The sequence below is a fragment of the Manacus vitellinus genome, unplaced genomic scaffold, assembly GCF_001715985.3.
Source record: "Manacus vitellinus isolate BGI_N305 unplaced genomic scaffold, ASM171598v3 scaffold_18_pilon, whole genome shotgun sequence".
Lineage (NCBI taxonomy): Eukaryota > Metazoa > Chordata > Aves > Passeriformes > Pipridae > Manacus > Manacus vitellinus.
In genome coordinates this window covers 1,215,839-1,232,418 of record NW_021939324.1, presented here as the reverse complement: position 1 = coordinate 1,232,418, position 16,580 = coordinate 1,215,839, and the positions used below count along the sequence as shown (strand labels likewise).

The 16,580-nt window shown below is 42.7% G+C and overlaps 1 protein-coding gene across 1 annotated transcript in view; it reads right to left on the bottom strand.

Annotated features, from left to right (window-relative positions):
- Positions 1 to 9,533: 9,533 nt before the first annotated feature.
- EGFLAM (EGF like, fibronectin type III and laminin G domains) overlaps positions 9,534 to 16,580 on the bottom strand; it is a 72,665-nt gene continuing 65,618 nt past the window's right edge. The window contains 5 exon segments of the mRNA XM_029959025.1: positions 9,534 to 10,572; positions 11,112 to 11,215; positions 12,286 to 12,369; positions 14,915 to 15,058; positions 15,913 to 15,991. Coding sequence (XP_029814885.1) covers positions 10,418 to 10,572; positions 11,112 to 11,215; positions 12,286 to 12,369; positions 14,915 to 15,058; positions 15,913 to 15,991 — 566 coding nt within the window. The 3' untranslated portion in view covers positions 9,534 to 10,417.

The window sequence follows — 16,580 nt, the reverse complement described above, 5'->3', positions numbered from 1 at the left end:
CATCTAATTATTCATCTCTTTTTTTTTTTTTAAACTCTGACCATACCTTTTATTTGACTGATGTTCTTACTTCCAGGATGCAGGGCAGAAGAGTCCTGTTGACAGCAACAGCTTCAGTAAGAGAAGAGTAGGGCAAATGCAGGAGAGACACAGGCTTGTGCAGTATCTGTAGCATCATTATTGCTTAATAGTTATGAACCAGCAAGCAGTTGTCATTCTAGCACTTGGAAGCTCGGCTGCTTCATGTCTGTGGTTTCCTTTGAGCCTATTCAGTGCTGCCAATGTCTATCTTAGATTTTCAGCAGTGAATCCAAATGCTAGATGGGTAGTGGGAGGTTGAGTGCTAATGTTGTGATCATGTGAAGACACCTCTAGGTGCATGGAGCAGTAAGGAGGAATGACAAGGACTGTCAGGGAATGGACTTGCTTTCTGAGCCCAAGTGCCATGTTAAACTAGTAAAACATCTTTAGGAATGTCTTTGTACCAAATTCACTTTCAAAGCATGGTGCTCTTTAGCCTCTAAATGCTTTGATAACAATTGTAAGCTTCAGAGGGGATCAGACTTCTTGTACTAGTGCCTTTGGGCTTCCTGGTGAGCCTCTTAAGACAGTTTTTTTCTGAAAAATACCTTAGGAAGCTTGAAGTACTGCATTTCCTTACCATCACTTTCTGAAAGATCTTGTTCCTTTATAGATCATCTATTTTGTTTTAGTTCTTTTGGGGTTTTGTTTCTCTTTCTAGAAGAATAGAAAGTGCAGCTTTTAAAAAATTTAAAAAAAAAAAAAAATCACAAACAAACCAACCAACAAACAAACAAACAAACAAAAACCCACAAAAAACCAACAGCAGACTTCCAGAAGGGATATGACCAGAAGGGATTATGTCCAAAGCACTATTATGCCTAACTCCGTGCATCAATCCTGAAGTTGGATCAGTATTCAGAGATGTAGGGTATTAATGCCAAGCAGTTGCTTTCTGAAGAAAATCATCGATTCTGCTGCTTTTTATTTTTGAGCCATGCCTGTCATATGTGACAATTTGGGGTTTGTAATGGGTTTTTTGTACTGTTCACTGTATGCATGGAACATCAGTCACATTTGATGTAATGTTGTGCACTCTCCTATTTGACACATTCATTATTTTTGTTGTTCTGACATGCAGTGAGATCTGGGATCGCAGTTTTGTGTGTTAAATTTTGGGATGGTAGATCTGCATGTGATATACCTCACAGAATTACTAGTTAATATATCAACAAAATAGTAAGCTAATATTACAGGCAGGCAGTGAATTACCTCCCCTGCTATGCAGTGGCTGTATAGGCAGACTTCGAACCTGAAAACTGATGTTTGCTGTGGTAAGCTGTCTTTATTATCCCTAGCTGCTGCTTTCATGGGTAAACCATTTCCAAAGGGAACCAGTGGCCGTGTTGTCTGTCATGGCACAATTGGCAAATGCACCGTGTTTCTTCGTCTTGGATTGATGTGGGGGACCAGAACTTTCCCTGGCTAAGAACACGGCAGCAGCACACTCCTGCTGACCTCAAGTTTTAGGCTGCTCTGAAAAGGCATATTCAAGCTGCCTTTTTGTTGTTGTTGTTGTTGTTGTTGACAGGTTCAGCAGGGTAAAGCTTAGGGCTGTGGTGTTTCCTGTGATTGTATCCTCCAGGACACTTAGTTGAACATGAATAGTAGCAAAAATGAAGGCAGTTGGATGCATTGGAGAGAGAAGGCATTTAGACATCACTCTGAAAAGGCAATGAGAAATTGTTTGCTCTGTTTTTAAATAAATACTGCTTTGCAAATAGAATACTTGTATCCTACAAGTAGATAGAAATATAGTGAAAGAATTTTGAATACATAAGGAAAATGTAACATTCAGAGAATCAGGTTGCTGCCGAGGCTCTGTGTACCATGAATCTATGGAGAGCTTCCCATGTAAGTAGCATCTTCAGTTCCACCACAGACTTTGATGAAGATTTCAGTGCAAAAGACATTAATATTTTTAACACTACGTCCTAACCCCTTATGGACACGTGTGCCTGCATCGTTATGTACCTAGGTGCATATGGCAGAGGAATTTGGCTTGCAATTGCCAGAGTGATTTTTTTTTTGGAGCCCTCTGCATGAATATATGCCTTCTGAGATGCAGTTTCACCTAGAGGAAGCAGCTGCCATCTGCACTCCTCCCAGCACACTACACAGTGCTCATGATGCTGTGCATTAAATGGTGCCCTCTGTGGCTGATGCTCAGAGATACTGTTGGCACTTCACAATATTTGTTTTTGGCTTTTTCATTCCGTTTTCCTTAGCAAACCTGGAAACACAGTCCAAGAGCCCAAATGCTAGACAAGGATTCAAAAATGCTGGAGTGTTTAAAAACTAATTTCATTATGTTTAGAACTGTCTTAAATTATTAAATATCTCCTTAGAAGCTGGAAAAGTTTATTCCATAAAGATTTTCTTTCCCCTCCCCCATTTATATAACTTTGGATTTTCCCCAGTGTTTCCAAGATAGCCAGTGTTTGTTTCCTCTCTGCATGTTATGCAAACAAACCTCAGATGGTATTGGCAGGGTTTCTGTAACTTTACAAGTTGTCCCAGGGTGCATGACAATACTTTTTCCCTACAAAAATTCTATTAATTCCTTCTGCTTTTACAATAATAAAAATATCTCAGAGAACTTCTGCATTTTGGAGGGCAGGGATTCAGTGTCCCTGTGCAGGTGAGCTGTTCTGGCAGAGTGTTTCATGAGAGGACAGGAATAATCCCTCTCTCTTCTTGAGATAGCACTGCCCAGGTGACTTTTTGCAGCAGAACAGATGAAATCCTTATTTTTTAATGTGATATCAAACAAAATCTCTAGGTAGGTTTTTGGACAGTCCCAAATCTGCACTTTGACTGTTGCTACAGGAGTGGAGGTGTATGCACAACTTCCACAAGAAGCTTCAATACCTTTGCAACTCATTTGGTCTCATGTTGTGCAAAATGTAGCAAGTAAAACTTACCCAGGGACGAAGCAAAAAATTAAATGCTCTCATTTTCGTTATTTGGATTAAGAAAAACTTAAAAAATAAATAACTCAAGCAGGGCAAGGTAAAATAGAAACTGGCAAGGTCACACTCTTTAATAGTAATAAAAAAAAAAAGAATTCTTGAACATCACTTTGTCAGTGTTTCCTTAATGTGATTCAAGAGTGGCTTAGGATGAACAACAATTTTATGTTTCATAGGATGTCATAAAAGTTTGTGAAGCAGGGGGATATCAAAAAGAGAAGACAACTGAATCAACTCTTATCTGAAATCCTACTTGAAGGTAACAGTAATTTGAACTTTGAGACTGTTGTGGTGCATAAAACAGCAGAACTGGTGGAATCATACAGGTCACCCGAAAAAAACACACAACATTGTATTATAATGCTGTAACATTAAAAATACATACTGTGAACAGGTTCAATTTTTTTTAGCTCTTTTTATACCATATTTTTTACAGCATAAATAATTTGTTTGGAGATGTTTTTATGTTCTGTTTTTACAAAGATTTTAATGGACTTTTGTTTAATACTAGTGAAGATATTTTTTGCCAATTTGAAATAGTATTCTGTAGAAATTAATTCTGAGAATATTTTGTCAGCTTGATGTACTGATTTAGTCTTCATAACACACTAAATGTAATCAGTCATTCAACGTTTTTTTGTTGCTGAATGATACTGGAGTTTTCCAGCCTCCAAGTCCGCTATTGAAAAAGTACTTTTACAATTTTAGGAAAATCATCACAAGGCACTTTAATGAAGGTGTAGCATGCCAAGTAAAATACTGATTCAACAAAGTGTATCAATATGAAAATTTATCAGCTAAGCAGTTAAACAAATGCATGCTTGAAAAAGGAAGCATGGGATCATGTTGGGGATATAATATTTCAGTGTGGCAGTTGACATTTAAGACTAACCTAACATTAAGATACAACTTTGCATATGTTTTAAACCTAGTTTGCTTGCTTGTTGTAATTCCTGTTGTATTGCTTGGGTGTCTAAAAGTACGCATGTATTTAACAATTTTTGCCATACAATTGCCATGAAATTTAATAAATATATTTTCTTACACTCTTAAATGTATTCATATTCCTTGCTCTCATGTTTGTTTTTTAGGTAAGAGTTAAATTCTGCTCATGCTCCAGTACAAACAGAGTTATTCTAATTTTGTGCCAGAGTAAATAACCACAGGATCTGGCAAGCACAGCCTTAGCTTCCTGATAGGCAGAGTGGGTAGTAACACAGATACTCCCCAAGCAGCTTCTCCTGGGCACAACATGCTGTAGCATGTGCATACAAGGTTCAGTGAAGCCCTCCTGCTCTATGATGCAGTGATAAGAAGAAGGCCAGTTCACTTAACCTGTGTCCTCCGGAGCTTATGGCTCTAACCCAGCTGACATCTGAGATGTGATTTCCCTGTACACTCAGGCTGTCCTGTTTGCAGAGAGGAGCCACCGGAGGCTCTCCGTGGTGGGCAGGTCTGCCCAGGGACATCCCTACTCCAAGTGTAGCAGCAGGATGAATGGGCCTAGGCTGTGGGGTTGGTTTGGGTGGCACAGGACACTTTCTAAGCATGTTTTAGTGGAATGGAGATGGTCAGCTTCTGTTGTGGTTACAACATGGGCTTTATGTTTGAGGCCATTTATGTCTTGGCACGTGGTGTCCTAGTGACAGCCAAGGAATTTTGTGGCTCATCTAGCCACTAACTAGGGAGTGACACCTGGGCTTAGCAGCGTGTGCACAGAGAGGTGTTGTATTACTGCACATCATATGAAGCCACTATGGTGCCACTGTGCTTCTCCATCTGCTTGGAGGCAGTCTCAAGTCTGAGTCAATTCCTTGCCTTGCAATAGCAGAGTGGTGCAATAGCCTGTGGGTGTGACAGAAGCTAGGGAGGATGTGGCAGCTCCACTGAGCTTTGGGAGGTGGGTTAAGGGCACTATGTCTTTTAGCAGAACTGAAAACTACTGCTCTGAAAAACCTGAAAGTCATAGAGCTGTGGAAACAAGGAAAGGCTTCAGTTGTTCCAAAGATGAAACCCACAGCTGGCCTCTCAAGCCCTGATACTGCTTTGGTCAGTGCAGGCACAGCAGGCTGGAGTTCCAGACCGATCTCACTCCATCTTCTGGTTCTCAGAGCTAAAAGAACCCTGTTGGGTTTGATATTTAACATAGCTCACAGCTGGGAATCCCATCAATTGGCATAGATATACTCATGCGACAGCTGCACCAGAGAACCATGAAAGCGGGAGGCTTCTTCCCAGGGACCATGAACTGTCCCATTTTTCACCATTGTGATGAGGATGGGGAGATGGAGTCAAACCACCTGTGTTCCCTGTCCCCGTGTCACCCTGTTCCAGCACACATCCTTATCTTCTGCTTGACTCTCACTGTGCTGTCCATGCTGGTTGCTCCTAATGTGGCACTTGCTGTAGCATCAGAGTACAGCATTCCCCTGGATTTGCAACCACAAAAATTTTCTCTCAACACATAAATAAAGCTTACAGAGTCCCTGTGCATGGATCGTTTGTTAGTTATAAAAAAATCTGTTCTGGTAAGAACAATCAGTTAAAATGAAAACTGCCTAAACGTGATGATAAATTGGTGATTTCATTTTTGAATTCTGCTTTGCCAATGCCAACTTTAAAATCTGCAGAGAGGGGGAAAAAAATGGAAGTAAGAGAAATGGTAAAGAAAATGTTAAATATTGCTCCTTCAATGTTTCCAAAAGACAGAAAAATTTAGGAAAATTCCACTATGTCCACAAAAAGTGATGGCATACGCTGTCCCTACTGCCACTAGAAACTATTTAAAGGTCTGCAAAACAAAAAATAAGTTAGAAAGCTGTTGTTTTGTGACCCTGAACATGGGGTGTCTGTGCTGTGCAGCTTCATTTCTTCCTCACTTCTCCACCTATCTCAGTAACATAAGGTGCTGGAAAACATGCCCTGTGGGGACAGTGTTGAAAGGACCAGCACTGTTGTTTTCCTAGAAAGGAAGACTGAGGGAAGCGTTAAAAAGAAATAGCAGGAGGAGAGGAACAATATCGTCTTTGTCCTGTGCACAATGAACAAAGAAAAATGCTCTGTGAATGGATATCCAAGAGAAATCAGGGCAGTCGGTCAAAGCACTGCCAGGCAGTCCCCATTGCAGGGGGTTTGGCAAGAGGGCACTTTCAGATGAGCTGAGTCCTGTCCAAAGGAACAGAAAGCCAGGACCTTGCAGAGCTGCAGTGACCACATTAATCTGGTGCCAGCGCCAGGCTGTTATCCATGTGTGAAATGCCCAAGTGCAGAGTCAGGGACACTTCAACACCTGACACACAGTGCCCACAGTGACTCAAACAAATGAAAAAATGGACTGGGAGAGAGGGATGCACTTGCTGGAGCAGGCAGTGCCCCAACTGATGCAGACATCAGAGTAAGGTGTTGCTTTGGAGAAGGGAAAACCCCACACATACCACTCAAGAAATAAAATGCTGGTAAAAAGATACACCTGTCTGACAGGATGTGGCTGCTGCTGTCCATGAGTAAATCACAACTGTACTTTATCCAGTCCTCTAAAGTGAGGAGATCTTCCCCTTGAGAGGTTGTGCTGCCATGGAGGGAGCTGAACGTGCAGAGCTGGAATAGTGCATTTCCCAGTGGGCTTATTTGCTGTATGAACAGAATGAAAACATTCTCTAAAAAGCAAAGTCTGGCTGACAAAATAGTAACAAGCACAAAATTTTAACAGGCACCTACCGCAGGCCAATGCTCCACCGGGGAATGGGCAGCTTCCCAACACTGGCAGCCCCCTCCTTCTCCTCCTCCTCCTCCTCCTCCTCCTTCTCCTCTTTGCTTCTTTGCTCCCAGGGGCCAGGCTGGGAGGACTGGGATGGAAACAAACTCCTGGCCCCTCATCTTTGATCACCCGGAACACACCAGTGCAGCAAGGATTTGCCTACCATAGAGATCATTACTAAACCTCATCTGGTTTTAGTTTCCCTTGACTTCTCTTTTTGTTTTTTTTTTTTTCTCTTTTCCTTATTTTCCTTTAGGATGACCAGATTAAACCTAACTGCTGATTCCCAAGTGGTTCCCATGGAGATGGTGGAGTGATATAGAGCAGCAAGACACTCTTTGCCCTGGGCAGGGCAAGGGGCAGCCAGGGGGCAGCTATGCCCAGCAGCCAGTGCCCAGCACAAAGCCTGACTCGGTCCACCAAGGCTGGCCTGGTGGCAGGTGTTGAGCCCTAGTAAATGGAAGGTTGCATATTTTAGGATTAGTGTGGAAAACTAGGAAGAAATCCAAGAACTGGAGTTTAAGGAAGGGGATTAAATTGTAAAGAGAGACACAAGCACCTGTGACTGCTGCCTTCACTGCTGGTTTGCACAGGTGCCTGTGGCAAAAGAGACATGCTCTGTCAATGGGCAGGAGCTCATCCTGTTCAGCACCAGAATCATGCCTAGCATCTGAGTCAGCCCAAGCAATAAATAATGTGACTAATAAACATTCTTGGAGACAGCAAGCAGCACATTCAGGCCAGTTCCTGAGAAAATGACTAATCACTCTGCCATGCACTGTCCACCTTTCTTTTCCCTTCCCTGCCCCAGCCAGCATCAGAGGGAGGGTGGTTGAGGGCGGAGGGGCTAGCCCCTACTTGTGGTCAGATGTTCCTGAATTTCTGGCACCTACCTCCTGCTCGTCCCCTGGAGTGGAAACCGCAGCCTCTCGCCCAGCCCCAAGCTTCACCAGGGAGAGTGGAGACGTGGATGAGGGATGTTTCTCTGATTATCTTTAAAAGGATGCAGAAAGGACTTTTTTTTTTTCTTAAATGACTCAAACCACTTAGCATCTTTGCTATCCTACTCTCCCCCCCGCGCCTGGCCAGCACCACACAGCTGTGCTGCTCGTGCTCAGCCTGCACCACTGTAGGGTGATGCGTCGCCAGCTCTGAATTCTCGCGCGGTGATATGCGTAGTTGGAAACAGGCATTTGGGGAGCTGCCGTTTGCTGCTCTTCTTTTTCCACAACAACAACAACAGAGGTATTTCCTACCCGCTCCCCTCCCCACCCTCCATCTCAAAGAACAGCTTTTGTTTTGGAGAAGTACCGCCTTGTACTAAAACACCCCTGTATTCTGCAGTAAATTATCTTAAAATAGAGACCTCTCCCACCAGATGTTTGTCTTGGAACTGATCTCCAAACCCTGCGACAAAAATGAAAGGGTGGGAAAGGCGAGGCACATAAGACAGAGCAGAGGGTGATGCTGTTTGTGGACTGCTGTAGTCCCCCATCACTGGCAACACAAGAGGTCCCCAGGATTAGGGGTAGAGCCAGTCAAATCTCACTACTCTGTGCCAGCTCAGGACAGGTCATTAGCATCCGGGAAAACCCTTGAGCTCTTTAAATGTGAGTTTTCCCTCTCAGAGAGCCGGCAGCTGAGACACAACCCAAGCGCAGGCTGTGTCTGTCCACCACCACAGGGCTGCAGTGAGCAACCAGAAAGACCTTCAGCCTCCAGAGGTTTCAGCTTTCACCCTTTTTCAAACTCTGAACAATTCTCCTTTACATCCCAAGGCATCAAAATCCATTTGCTTTCATTTTAAAGACACACCTTGATCTTGTATACTTTATCCTGCTTTTTCCTGACCATGCACAGGTTTCTCCCTCCCCAAGCCAAACAAAACTTTACTTCTCCTGGCAGGAGAACCATGAATGTCTTTGCTTCTCCTGGCAGGAAAACCATGAGTGTTTCCAGCTCCTCTGCAAGCTGCCCATGTCTTCTACAGACCTTTTTTTAACAAAGTGCCATTTGACCAGGGGCCAGAGCACAGGTACACATTATGTGCTGGCACCACCATGTATTTTTGTCTTACTTTCTGTTTCTAAAGAAGTGCCTGCACTTGTTTTTACCACTCCTACCATTTCTACAAGGAGCACAAGATCTTTCACCTAAGCGATCTCAGTATCCCTTTCATCATGCAGGGCAGAGCTGGGGTCTCCTTAGGAGGACTTTGCATGTGCCATTATCCAGGTCAGCTATAGTTAGGATGAGTCTAGGGAATATCTTTGAGCATCCAGGGACCTAGGGGCACTCTGAGACCAGTAAAAATGCAGCAGAAACTTCCACTACTTCCACCTCATCAGGTCCTTTTAGCTCACAGGTATTTAGATGAGCTTGAGCCACTGAGGAGGTTTGTGCTTGTCCCACTGCGGGCATGGGGCAAGCTCTGGTGGGTCTTTCTTCTTCCCCCCGCCACCCCCAAAAATGGCTCACTCATCCACTTTGAACAAAGAATTAAGGAAGAAAAATCTCCATTGTCTAATTGTGTCTCAACAGCATTCTGTTTGCCTGATTAAATTACAGTTTGGTAATCAAGCTTCATAAGTGTTGTTCCAGTGCCTAGAAAACATATTACTTTAAGAGGACTGTGACCCACCAAGGTCTCTTGCAATCCCTTTTCTCATTTCTCTGGGGGAAAAAAAAGTGATTTATAATACCACGGAAGCAGGCATTTGCTCTTTTTTCCTAATCTTTTAATCTGTTTAAGACAGGAAAGCTTCATAATGTACAATTTCAAACTGTCAAAATTTACAGAACAAAAAGAGTCAGATGTAAAACTGGTCATAATTCACAAATATCCCCATTAAAACTGTATAATACAGACATTAAGCCACAGGTCACTTTTCTATTTTTAGGAAAGTGTGCAAAGAGCTAACTGTATAGTACACATAAATGTTAAAAGTGATGCCATGTAAGCAGGTCTGCTGCTGCTATAAAAAATAGACAAGTATAAAATTACTTCTACAAAATTGGTTGGTTTTGTTGCTTGTAATAAAAAAGTAGACTTGTAAGAACTTTCCTCCTCAACAAACAACAATATTTTGAAACCAGGGATTTTAGTTGTTATCCTGTTACACAGGATGAAACATAATTTAGCTAAATCAGAGAGTCGTAAGATCTGCTTGTTCCAGGACCAACATGTGATTGCTGAAATACACTGTCTGATGGTGTATTTGTTGAACAGCACAGTCACTGTACCACTGCAGGGTGGGATGATTGCAGGTGCTTTCTCTGATACCACAAAAGATAACCTAAGAACCACAACACAGTCATTGAGCTACTCACAACATCACACTTTGCCATTTGCACTGATGCACAACCGTAAGCATTCACTAAACACTGTAAGGGTAGAGGGCATGGTTCATACACAAAAAAATACTTGGTTTTATTTGGTCAGGAAAGGAGAGCGAATGAGAGGGGAAAATGTTCTCTTTTTTGGGGTTTCCCTTTGGCTTTGTCACCTTCCCAGATGGCGAACGTGGTCCAGCTGTAGAGGACTGTGTCACACTCGGCCACACACACAAGCACACGATGGGTCCTCAGCACCGGGATTCCTCTCTTGTCACTTAGTCCCACATGTGTTGATGTTCTTCCCATTGGAGGCGTCCTCCACCAGTGAGATGTGGTAATCAGTTGACAGCGTGAGGTGGGAGATGCAGCCCACCAGCCCCCGCAGGTACTGACGGTTCGTGTGCAGCGCAATTTCCTTCATGCCACCTGGGGGAAAGGCAGACATCAGAAACTCTTCATCAGCATAGGTGTCTGCTTCTGTTTGGCAGACTGCACACCCAGCAACACCATTAGCTTTCCTAGAGTACCTCAGAAGGGAATTTTGATTTACAGGTTCCTCAGTGTTGTTTTGAATACAGATTTTAAGTACTTGAAAATACAGAGGGGATAAGCTGGAGGTAATGAACTGGGATGATAATTATTTATTGCAGAAACTGTAGCATCAGTAAGAGCTGAAGAAGCCTGTGCCCAGATTCCTACTAAATTTGGTGTGGGGTTTGCAGCTGCCACTCACTGTTTCTCTGTGTACCTGCCAAGGGTATCACAGTGCACCCCACGGTGGACACCCCCCTCCCCCCAATCCCAGTCAAAGAGGCCTCCTCACACTAACCAGGCTGTGGACCACTAGAGGCTGCCACGTGATGCCTCCACCTTGAGCTGGACAGAGTTGGGACACTCTGCCTTGCAGCCAACCTTGCAAACACAGAAATTATTCTGGGTCCCAAATGTGAACCATGAGCACTCACCTACATAGAGATCCCCATTGATATTTAACTGCCTCATCTTCCCGGGGGATTTACCAGTCCTGGCACCATAATCATCCACGGTTACTTTGCCAGACTGTCCATCCCTGAAATGAAAAGCAAACCACTCTCATGTGTCCAGCCTACTACCAGGCAGAAGGAAGAGCAGCAATATCTTCCAGTGGCCAGGAGACCAAGGAAATTCAGTGCTCGGCAGGGTTCATGGAAGAGGCTTGGGACCGCTGCCGGGAAGCCCCACAGACAGTGTGTTACGGCAGTCCAAACTCTTCAGGGTGATTTTTTTTTTAATAAGGACTAAGATATCAAAGACCTGAAAAGGGTGTGGGACACATTTGCAGATAAGAAAGAGCTGGGAAAGAAGTAAATTGCACAGCTAGAGCAGAGAGCAGGATGGACAGCTTCTGACCTGTTGTTAAAAACCAAATCTAATATTAAAAGTAAACAGCAGAAGCTTCAACAGAAGGGAAAAATCATGCAAGCTGAAATAAAACATACTAAGAGGCAGTTTTGCTTCTTACTAGTGCCTTTTGGCCACTTCCATTCTAAGTATGGTCAAAAACAGCATTGACATAAAAGCCACTTGGTATTCTCACTGAATTTGGTAACAAGTTGTGCTAATGTCAGACTGTGATTTCCAGGGAACCAGCATCTCATGAAGAGAGGCATGTGTGCTTTCTGTGCTGGGCACAGTTACCTCCCATTAGGTAATGAGTTATAAATATCAGTTATATATACACTGCAAGATGTCTATACCTCCTCCAAATAGAAAAAGTAGGCTTACACTGTCCATGCTCCAGTGCTTGTGCCAGCCCATAAAATGGTCACTAGGGAATTTCAAAATGCAGACATTAAAGAAAAATACTTTTAATCCAAATGGTATGGGTTTAAGAGAATGTCTGTCACAGCCCCAGAATAGCCCTGCATGACTTTGGCAGCCTGCCCTGAGCTGTGCCAAGTTGGCACTGCCACCTCCAATATAATAATCTTTGTGTACATCATCCTGAAACAGCCAAGTTGCTAACAGTTCCACTCCTAAGCCGTGTCTGATTGTGGAGCCACAGTGATTCACACCCAACCAGCATCCAGACACACCAGCCAGCATCTTTAATGGCAGGGTGGCTCCAAAACACCTCCCAGATGAAGCATGTCTGCTTACCGAACAGCTTTGACCCTGTGCCACCGCCCATCGCTGAAAGAGCCGTTCACCATGATGGAAGCAATGCCGCTGCCCAAATTGTAGCTACAATTAAAAAAAAAAAAATCATTAAAGTGTTGCTGCCTCCCTCACAAGGACCAGTTGCCTGCCAAGTTGCTCAGGCATTCTTACTCCCTTACAGCTCAGGTTCTGGGGCAACCATTCGAGTCCCTTGGAATAGTCCCAACAGCAGTGCTCTTATTTTACAAAGTCAGGCTCACAGAGGAGCAGTCAATATTCCCTCCTCCCCAGGTCAGTGGGTAGCATCGCCACCATACCATGGGAACAAGAAGGGAGCCTCTGCAAGGCAATTCCACTCTGAAACAGGGGATTATGAAGGTCAGTGACCTTTGGCCTAATGGGAGAAACAGTGGGAAGTTGCAAACAAGGTTAATAAATACATCATTACAAAAGCAAATTGGCACAGAATCTATAACAAATTGACAACTCATCTGAATTGTAGACAAGGTTAAGACCTTTTAGAATGGATGAAGCCTAATAAATAAATGCAGAGATAATCATGAAGTTTCCTGCTTCTGCTGTCACCCTAATTATTTATTTGTGTCTGATTCTACTAAAATTATTCAGCAGACATAGCGTCCCCATCATGTTTACACTTCAGGCATCTTAATTTCTAGGTCCCAGAAGTTTGGGCCACCCTTAATAAAGGGGAAGTAGACATACAACACAGTGAGCTATTGGGTGCTCAGCTGCCTAATCCAGCAGGATGAACCAGACAGAGTCAGCTGCTGCCAGACTTCAGCCCATACCAAGCAAAAGAGATTAAAATCAACATCACCTCTTCAGAAAGGCTGAACATGAAGTTAATTCATGGCCAGGATAAGGTACTTGAGAAGAGAACATAAAGTCATGAGCTACCCAGAGCAAAATGGTTGCCCTGAATTTGTTTCTGCCCCAGGGGTTTAAGTGAGTCTCAAGCAAAAATCTCCTTTTAACACAGGATGCAGATACCAGCCTAGGTCAGAAGCTACAGAAGAATTTAGGTGTTTAGGATTGTATCAAGGTGTTTGTAAAAATGAGATTCATATCCCTTATGAAAGGGGATCCCTTACAACAGTGATATAACTTTCCACAGAAGCAGGAAGCGACAGAAAGGATTTACAGCAGCAGGTACGTTGGACAGGGAGTAATGCCATAGAAAATGGGAAAGAAAAGATAGGTTTTGGATTTCAAACTGGACCAGAACACAAATGTCTACACTTGGGCTACAGAAAAATGCTTCCAACCAATTCACAGCCCTGATATTCTACTGACCTCACCTTTCAAAAGGCCAAAAACTAGCATAAAGATCAACCTTTCTGAATGACCATTTTTTTTCTGCATTTATCCTTTCACCATCTTCTTTGTTGCCCTCCTTCAGTATGCAGTGATTGCTTATGAGAGTTTTACTTTTGGAAATTAATTTTTCATGTTCCTAAATGTAAAAGGTACAGTAAAATTTCAGTAAAATTCAGCTGTTTTCTCCTAAAACCTTTGTGTATCTTCATGTCTGAGGAAGAGCAACAACCTTAATAGAAAATGCACTGTGTCTGGAAAAATGACAGAATACAGTAGCTGCTTACTACCACGCATATCAGGCAGACAGGCTCTTCCAAAGACATTTAAACAGTGTGCAATTTCTGCAGAGTCACTGCCTTGCTTATACAATAGTGAGGAAACTAAGGATTTTTACAAAGTTAACCACTGAAAATCTCATTTTAAAAAAACTTAAAAGAAATTAATTTAAGTAGAAATGTGCAACTTATCTATGTATCCATGGTAACAAATGACAGCCAAGTAAAGTAAAAGATGGCTTCAAATTAGCTTAAATAACAAAATCTTTGCCATTTAATCAACAGTGTCTCACAACAATCCATAATGATTACATTTGTAGTTTGCTGTTTCAGTACTTGTCTGAAAAGGAATCAGAGGAAAGACAGGGCTTTCAAAAGACAGGAGGCCCAAAAAAGCATCACGCAAAAAGTTGCAGAGTCTGCCTGAGTACCTGTAAGGGAGAAAGAGGTTCTGGAGCAAGAACCCAACATTTCCCAATAGTCCCCAACTTCAGCATTTTGACAGCAGCATTATTTCTTAAATGACCAATTCTGTGCATGGTGGCACTAACAAGGCCTGGTGACAGCTGTGTGTGTGTCACAGGGTAGAATATCTGGAGGCTTGAGATGGCAGAAGCCCTGCTCCCATGTGCACTCTCTGGCAAAGAATGAGCCCACAGTGAGCACTGGCATCAGCAGTTTGTCCTTGACCCCTGATTCCTCTGCCAACCGTACCCTGCTCTGCTTAACTGAGATGGTGAGTGCTTCAAGAAGCATGATCCCCTCATAAGGTAACTTTTAGATAATAACAACAAAAAATTATGCTTTAAAAATTGGGAGAGAATAGAAATGATGCAAAGCTTGCAGCATGTTACCTGTTCAACTCACATCCTTTTCTAGACAGCAAATGGGACACAACACTGAACAAAATCTTGAGGTTCTGAGTGTATCACACTATGCCAAAGGACAAGTGCACTGGATGTGTTGTGACAACTCCTTCAATCCCTGAATATTCAAATATGGGAGAGGAATTTTACCTGAATATTAAAGCTCCCTCCTGAAGGCCTAGAGAGATGAAATCACTGTTAGCTCGCATGGGACTGTTTCCCCTCCACATCAAAAGTCCTTCCTTCATGGTAGTTTTAAATCTCATGAACACGTTCGTTCTTGTTCCTGATACCCTGTTTAATGTGGAAGAAAATAACAGTAAAATAGTGAACTAGGACAGTCTTCTTTCAAAAAAAATCATAAAAGATCATGCAGCATTTCTTCTTTGCTGGTCTTGTGGGTTGCTGTCTTGCAACACACCTACATGCTGATGTGTGAAGGATTCTGGTTCACATCCCCATTTCCAGCATTTCAGTGGAAGGGAATTGAATTTGTCCCTCCAGAATCCCAAACACAATAGATACTAGGTTATTCCACACAAATAAGAGAAAATCCTTTTCTCCTCAAGCCTGGTGTGAAATTCCAATTAGCAAATTTTGAGAATTAGCCAGAAGACAGTGGAAGAAGCATAAGAAGGTCAAATCAGGAAGTCCCAGTAGGTGAGAGCTACTGAGTTGCAGGTGAGGACATTGGTGAAGCCTCCTTTAGTCAGTGACTGAAATACAGGCAGATGGATGAATTTGTTGAAACAAGCCACAGTGTGCTGGGGATCTTCTAGAGTACCCAGCTGCCAAAAAAAAATAATTTTGAGGATGTAAATGTTAGGCTAAAGGAGGAGTTAAAGTCCTCAATCTCTTTAAAGATACAGGCTCTGTATGTCTGTTTTTGCTCTAAGGAAGCATGCACCAGTCCATGTCAGATGTATGCATGCCGTTTCTCTACAGGCTGCAAGATGCTCAGATATTATAACTAACTGAGCTGTAAGGATATGCATTTAAAATGTATTTTTTCCCTGAAATATAGAAATATGGGAAATATGGGAAATACAGCTTAAAACACCTAAATATACAACAGCCTCCCACATGAGGGTCCTAGCATTATAACAGTTAACAAAACAGAATATTTCTGTTCACAGCAGATACATTACCTTTTCAGGATATCTGGATTATCATATGTGAGGTAACTGCGACCAATAAATTGTGGGATTTCAATTGCTTCTGTAATGGCTGAGAAGTAAGTAAAAAAAAATGAAGATGAGTGTCAGTTAGCTGATATGGAAACAAAAGGAAAAAATAGAGACAAGACTTTTATTGATTTACTGCTTCATTGGCAGGCACCTGCAAGTGAAACAGAACGGAGCTGAACACACTCAGCTTCGCAAAAAGGCACTACCAGTTCATACCTAAATGTAGGGGCAGTAGTTAAGGCAATATAAACTGCTGACAGTCCCTCCACCTACAGTCTTCATGTCTTGGGCCTAATGTATTGCTCCACTGCAAATGTTAGCATAGAAGAACATGAAGTATTGGGAAAAGATTGCAAATTTTATCTTTATTCCTGTTTCCACATTATTTGATTCTCTATGTGATTTAACCTTCCCTCTTGCCACAGCTTATGCATTAACCGCCCTTGTTCATAGTCTAAGAAACTCCTCCCCATTTCCCAACAGAGCACCATATGCAGAGCACATTTGGGACCTCTCACCCTGCAAAAGAAGGCCAAGAGGCAGCACAGCCTGTGAGCTTCCCATGTTCTCCTTTAGTATAAAGTGACTTTGCACAGAGTGGCTGCTGTCAGTTCAGAGCTCACCTTTGG